Source organism: Dermacentor variabilis, chromosome 1 (assembly GCF_050947875.1).
Source record: "Dermacentor variabilis isolate Ectoservices chromosome 1, ASM5094787v1, whole genome shotgun sequence".
Taxonomy (NCBI): Eukaryota; Metazoa; Arthropoda; class Arachnida; order Ixodida; family Ixodidae; genus Dermacentor; species Dermacentor variabilis.
In genome coordinates, this window is record NC_134568.1 from 3002162 (window position 1) to 3008860 (window position 6699).

The following is a 6699-nucleotide window of genomic DNA, read 5'->3' on the forward strand; positions in this document are numbered from 1 at the left end:
ATCCAGTGCACAGCGCCAGCTGTTGAATAACAACATTGCACAAGCATCGACTATATAGATCTATCGTAGTATGGTGCACGGCAGGCGTAGTGGCGGCCTCAGCAAAGAACACAGCCATGGAGCGACGCGCCCGTATGAGCCATCGCCGGCAATTCTATCGCGTAAGTTGATATATCTCGTCACGGCACAGGCATCGTTTTCTGGCCGCCGAGGTGCCGGCGCCACTGATACTCACCTGCTCCGGCCGTCGCCGTTCAAGTGACGGCGTATCCAGTAATCTGAACCCAAGCAGGACACCTGTTGCCGCCAAGCAGTACGCTAACAATAAAGAGGTTCTTATACTCTGACCGGCAGCTCACGCGGCGTTGACCCGCAGTGCCGTTGGAAGCTCACCACACGCTTTTAATACCACAAACGCGCAGCCGACATTTCACGCCCGCAGATCAAAGTCGACGGGCGCAGGCTCTACATGCTACGCGTCGCAGTCGCGCACTGCCTGCACAATCAGCGATGTGGGCGCGAAGAGACACAGACGATAGCACGGAGCGTACTGGCAAATCTGCACAATGCGCGTTTAGTGAGCGACCTACTGCACACAATCGCACGAGCTAGGGGATTGGCGCCACGTACGCGCCAGCTAGCAGATACCGCGCACGAAGAAGCGCCGCCGGTTCTCGCTCAAATGATCGCTGTACAAACACTCACACACGCGCACCGCAGTAAACCCTTAACGAGCCGCCACATTTCTCAGGCCGCGGTTAGGCGGCGAAGCTTAGCTCACCTCGCACTGCACGTAACTATTATGGTAGTGGCTTGCGCTTCGGGGAACATGTCGAATGCTCACATCCACACAAAGACGCGGCAAAGTTTGTCATCATGTAAAATACCCTTTTTAAGGTACACTCGCTTGACTCTAAGCACTCAAGTCGCCTCGATTACGACAAAGCTCGAAGAAACACAGTGATCGTGCAAAATGGTTCTGGACGGCCACCTGTCGCGACATGTTGTACTGAGACCTTCAATAAGTCATATCAGCGCGTCTCCTCACTTTGAACACATGCACACTCATATAACGTGTAATAATCGTTCAAAGTCACTTACCGTGGAGTCTTGGGGGTTCAAAGCTGTGAGAAACAACAACCACGGTAGAAGAATGCGCCGTCGCTGACAATGGCTGCTCCTTTGCGGCTTTCAACGCACGCGCGCGCGCTCCGAAGGCTTGTGCTCCTCCGCGCGTAGTTCCGACCGTTCCGACTTTCGGCGTCCTGTGCAGCGCCAAGGCGCGGCTACTCCGAACAGAAAAACAGCGCCGACACACATCGCGCGGGATATTTCGAATCTGACTGCAGAAATAATCCTACTGAAATTGTCGCTGCGGCTCACTTCCTTGTTTGTCACGGCTGAGTTATTCTTTTCTCTATTTGGCTCGTCTCAGATATGGGTGTATTTCAACACTCCCACTTTCCCGTACGCTACCGTTATTCCTTGAAAACCCCCATTTTACAACCGCAATGCCTATTCAAATGGGGTCGGGGGTATAATAATGGTTCTAGCTTATTTTACTTCTTCTCGTGGGAGTACTCATTTTAGGCTAGGGGGAAAAAATGGCATATCAACTGTTAAAACGCCCATATGGGCTCATTTGTGTTTACAGTGATACAGTGAACAAAGCCATTACAAGGACAAGAGGGGACACATGAACCGCGGTGAGCTTTGTCTCCTGTTGGTTCGGTCTTGTCGTCTGTTTATCGTCCGATTCGTGCGGGAAGTCAAGATGTAAGAACTCGCTAATATAGCCACACCCTTCAGTTTGAGTACTCTTTACCTGATTATAGGTATACCATGGGACACCATAGTTTCTGCCTTTATCTGTTGTTTAGTTTTTAGTCACGACGTCTCATATCTCACACTTTAGGAAATAGCGCAGATGGTCAGATGATTAAGATGGTCAGTCAGCCTGCAATGTTTTCTGAAGCTAGATTGATTAGACTTACTAAAAACTAATGAAGCAACAGGAGAGCAGAAAATTAAGAAAATAAATTTATGCATTGACTCACACCTCTAGGCGAATTACGTACGTGTATATATACACATAGTCACTCTTTCTAAAAAGAAGAAAGTTCGAGTAGACGGGCGTGCTTTTCAACATGCAGGATTCATTACAGGCGTCGTCCTCTGTATAAAAGTAGAAAGGTGTGCGAGTTGATATACATTCATAATGGGAACAGCGCGAACAAGACGACGACGGAAAGAAACGTCCTGTGTCCTTTCACTCCGTCGTCGTCTTGTTCGCGCTGTTCCCATTATCAATCGTGCTCTGGTTCACGAAGAGAGTGAATAGAAGCCGTTCAACGCTTGGCATTCTCACAAGATGTCTTGCGCCGCCACGGAGGCTTACCGGCTATGGTATTGCGCTGCTAAGCACGAGGTCAGGGGATGAAATACCGCCTGTGGCTGCAGCATTTGGATGGGCGCCAAGTGCACAAAGCTTATTTCCCGTGCATTGGGGTCACCCCAAATATCCCATGGGCGTCCAACTTAATCCGTAGCCCGCGAATGAAGCGTGCCTCCTAATGAAAGCGTGGTTTTGGCACGAAAACGCCTGGAATTGAAATAAACAAAATGTCCTTTACATGTGGTGCGGTTTTAAGGCAACATATGGAACCTTTGGGCCACCGTTACGGTGTTGGTTGGTGGTAAAGATAGGCGGCAGGCCAACCGTGCACTGGTATTTAAATATCTAATACAACTTAAGGTTAAGGAGGAGACTGGTGTACTTCGAACGCCACAATAACGAAATGTCTCACAGATGCGCGATGTGGTATAATTTCTTTTGTAATTTGTTTCCAAGCTTCAACACTTCGTAAACTTTCATAGGGTGACTTGGTCTGTGGTGTAGTCATCCTATGAGACGTTTTAGTGGCCATCTGTTAGGACTGAACGTCGACTTTGTGGGCGCAGGCTCTAATAAACCGCAATATTCAATTCAATTGCAGCACCCGCAACCTTCAATGCAGATTGACACCGGTGCCGTTTTACGTACATCTTATCCTTTAGAGTGTCGTACTCTGCAGACTAACACGACCACCCGGAGGGGTTTTGGTTTTCGACGCCACCAGACTCCATGGCCTACAAGAAACTTGCCTAGTTTTCCATCTCCGAAGCATATTTTTTTTCCTTCGGGGGGATGAAGTTCTACTAATGTTGATTTCGTGTGATTTCACATTTTACTGTAATCGGTGTGACCTGCCCGGCTTTTTTTTTTTTCTTCTTCTCCTGCATGGCTGTTCGGTCCATACTGGGACACTCCGCACTTTGCTGTTGTTTTACTTTAGTCCGTGCGGCCTTATCGTCTTGCTATTTCTCTCGTTTCGTTTTGTTTTCCTACACTGATAGCGCACACCGACTGCGACGGATCGCCAAGATACGTATGGTGTTCGGGGAAATTGCAATTACTCCTAAAACAAGTGAACATTCCCATCATGAAATGAATCAAAATCACCTTGGACGACCTTAAAAATCTACAATATTTAAGGCCTAACCAACTATAATTAAGACTTAAGGCAACTATAATGTTCCCCTCAACATCTTTTTTTGTTTTGTCGTTTTGAAATTGCTTTTATATTCCTTCCTTCCTAAAGTGTAAAAAGGCATTCTGCGCCTCTCGCTGGCTGTGGCCAACCTGCTCCCTCAACATTTCCACGTCACTGCAAGGTACGTATGTTTCCTCATCGAATAATAATTATAATAATAATAATAATAATAATAATAATAATAATAATAATAATAATAATAATAATAAGAAGAAGAAGAAGAAGAAGAAGAAGAAGAAGAAGTAGAAGAAGAAAAAGAAGGATCTGGAGTTTTGAGAAGATATTTGCTCGCATAAGTTCTATGCGCTTGAGTAGAAGAAAAAGAAGAACGCAGCCTGCCTCGCGCATTGCGAACCCGTTTACATTCTGTGCAAGCTACGAGGCGCTTTCGTCCCGCACTGCTTCATCTAAATAATCCGCCGAGAATTCTAGGAAGCGGCCAGCGGGAACTCCTTCTATACCGCCGAGCTATACTCTTGCGACACCTCCTGCCAATCATGATTCAACGCCCTCAATCCGAAGCCACGACTTCGCACCGGGATACAAAGACGACTGGCCATGGATTTCGCCGCGCTGCTCAACAAGACGACGGCTGTGGCCGCGTTCAGGGATCAGCGACCGTGTGCGCACACGGCGATCCTCGGTCTCAACTTTCTCGTGAGTGGACAAAACGCGGCAGGCATCCCGGCGGGGTCTTTCCTTCCTGCGGCTGCCTCGTGTCGGCGTTCCATTGGTCCGGACACGCTTGGCCGCACGCCTTTGTCCACGGAACTGAAGACAGGTGAATATTCTTACGTGTCCTATCAGGCAAACCATATCATTTCTGAGAGAGACAGTTTAAAGGTATCCTTTATGCAGCGCTCTGGCGAGAGGTAGCCCTCATGTCGATGGCACCGCACACCAAGGCCCCTTAGAATCCTCGCGCGAAACAATTTTAGCCCTATTTCGAATACACCTTCTCACGTAGTGGTAATCCCAATCGAAACGTGCGTGTCCAATATACTTTGGGTGCGCAGGCTCCTGAAGCCTGTTCATCGACATGTTGAAACATGCTTAAATGTTTTTCATGCGCAGCCGAAGGCCAAATACAAAGAGAACACATTCGACACTGCACTCATCTCGTGTGGACGTATTCTTATTGTGGCAGCCTTGTTTTATTGACTGTAGTCAACAGCGGAAGGAAGCGGAGACATTTTGTTTGTAACTTGATGTTTGGCACAGGCAGGTTGTTTTTGCTTCCTAGAACGTCGAAAATCACGGTTGGGTGACATTTGCTCTAGTGAGCACGTCTAGCGTTATGACAATTCTTGTGTAAGCGCCCAGGAGCCAAATGCATCTGATTGGATTAGACCTTTAATAATTAAACATAATTAAAATATAGAAATATGATAATTGATTACTCGTTTTTTGAGTGTTTAGTATTGAAAGTAATTATCCGAAAGAAATATATTATAGAAGAGAAGAACCTAACTGTCAAGAACTTTCTAACAACAGTGGCACAAATATTGTTAATCAGTGCACATTCTTGATGTTTCAGGGGGAATCGCACGAGAAGAGGCCTCCCAAGTCGTGTCGGTCGTGGATCGGCAGACGCAGCGACCGCGTCGCTTCTCACTCCAGCTTCAGCAACCCAGACGATGGCTCGCAGTAGGCGGAACGAGCTCGGAGCTGGCATAGCGTGCCATCCCGGGCGATCTCCACTCCAGCCCCGTGTTGTCGAAGCCTCCGCCCACCGCCTGACCATCGGAGGAGCAGCGAGCTGTCCTAGCCCCTGTTCCACTGGTGGGACTCGGCGAAAGGGCGACGTGTCTCGCTTCGAGTGCACCCACAGATTTCGCGTGGCTGGCTTCGCTCGTGGCGCCGAGAAACCCGCCGTCATCGCCTTCGACGCGCTGCCTTTTCCCACGGCGAGCACCAGGAGATCTTCAACATACGTGCGGGGCGTTCCAGTTCATAGGGGCCGGTCACTCTACTGCTGTCATGTCTGTGGCGGAGCAATTTTCAGAGATATTCTCGTACTTTTCAAGCAGTACGAGGACGTCCGGGCTGTTCATTAGGACGTTATAGGCTTCCATGAAATTGGCTCTGCAATCGCTGAGCTGGAGTCTTCGGTGCCCTCGGGCGATCTTTACGATGAGGCGCCTCGTGAGAATTCGACGGATGGCGCAGCTCTCCGTTGACGCGGACATTTCCGTGTTGCTTTTTTCCGTAAAGATCTGCTGAAACTCGTACGGCGCTTTTACCTAATTATCGCGAGATTTTTCCGTTTTTCCTGTTTTGTGAAAATATATTCTCACCTATGCGATGTTTGTAGTTGGCTTTTTGGGATCGTCGTTCTTGCATTGTCGGAATTTGCGGATACCTTATTATTATAACAGCCATGAGCTGGCATATCCTGACATCATATATGCCTAGCTTACAATGAACAAAGCCATTAAAAGGAGAAGAGCGGACACATGAACCGCTGTGAGCTTTGTCTCCTCTTCGCTCTGTCTTTGTTTATGGTCCGCTACCTACGGGAAGTCAAGATGTTATAACTTGCTGCTATAGCTACGCCCTTCAGTTTTATTACTCTTTACCTGATTATGGGTATGCCATGCGACTTCATAGTTTCTGCCTTTATCTGTTGTTTACTTTTCAGTTAGGACGTCTTATATCTCTCACTTCAGGAAGTAGTGCTGACTGTACACTTTTAAGATGGTCAGTCAGGCTGCAATGTTTTCTGAAGCTAGACTGATTAGACTTCCTAAAAATTAATGCAGCAACAGGAGAGCAAAAAACTGGGAAAATAAATTTAGGCATTGCCTCAGACCACTAGGCGAATTACGTACGTGTATATACACACATAGTTGCTCTTTATAAAACGAAGAAAGTTCGAGTAGACAGGCATGCTTTTCAAGATGCAGCATTCTTTGCAGGCATCGACCTCTGGTTCACGAAGAACGAGAATAGAAGCCATTCAACGCTTGGAATTCTCACAAATTCTCCTGCACCGCCGCGGAGTCTTACTGGCTATGGTATTGCGCTGCTAAGCACGAGGGCGCGGGATGAAACACCACCGGCGGGGGAAGCATTTGGATGGGCGCGAAATACAGAAAGCTTGTTT

At 47.8% G+C, this 6699-nt stretch overlaps 1 protein-coding gene across 1 annotated transcript; it reads left to right on the plus strand.

Moving 5' to 3' along the window:
* Positions 1-3974: 3974 nt before the first annotated feature.
* Positions 3975-5898, plus strand: LOC142569750 (uncharacterized). The gene is made up of 2 exons (XM_075678627.1): positions 3975-4374; positions 5131-5898. Exons 1-2 carry the CDS (start codon positions 4152-4154, stop codon positions 5268-5270), a joined length of 363 nt encoding a protein of 120 aa, XP_075534742.1. The 5' UTR covers positions 3975-4151; the 3' UTR covers positions 5271-5898.
* Positions 5899-6699: the final 801 nt, after the last annotated feature.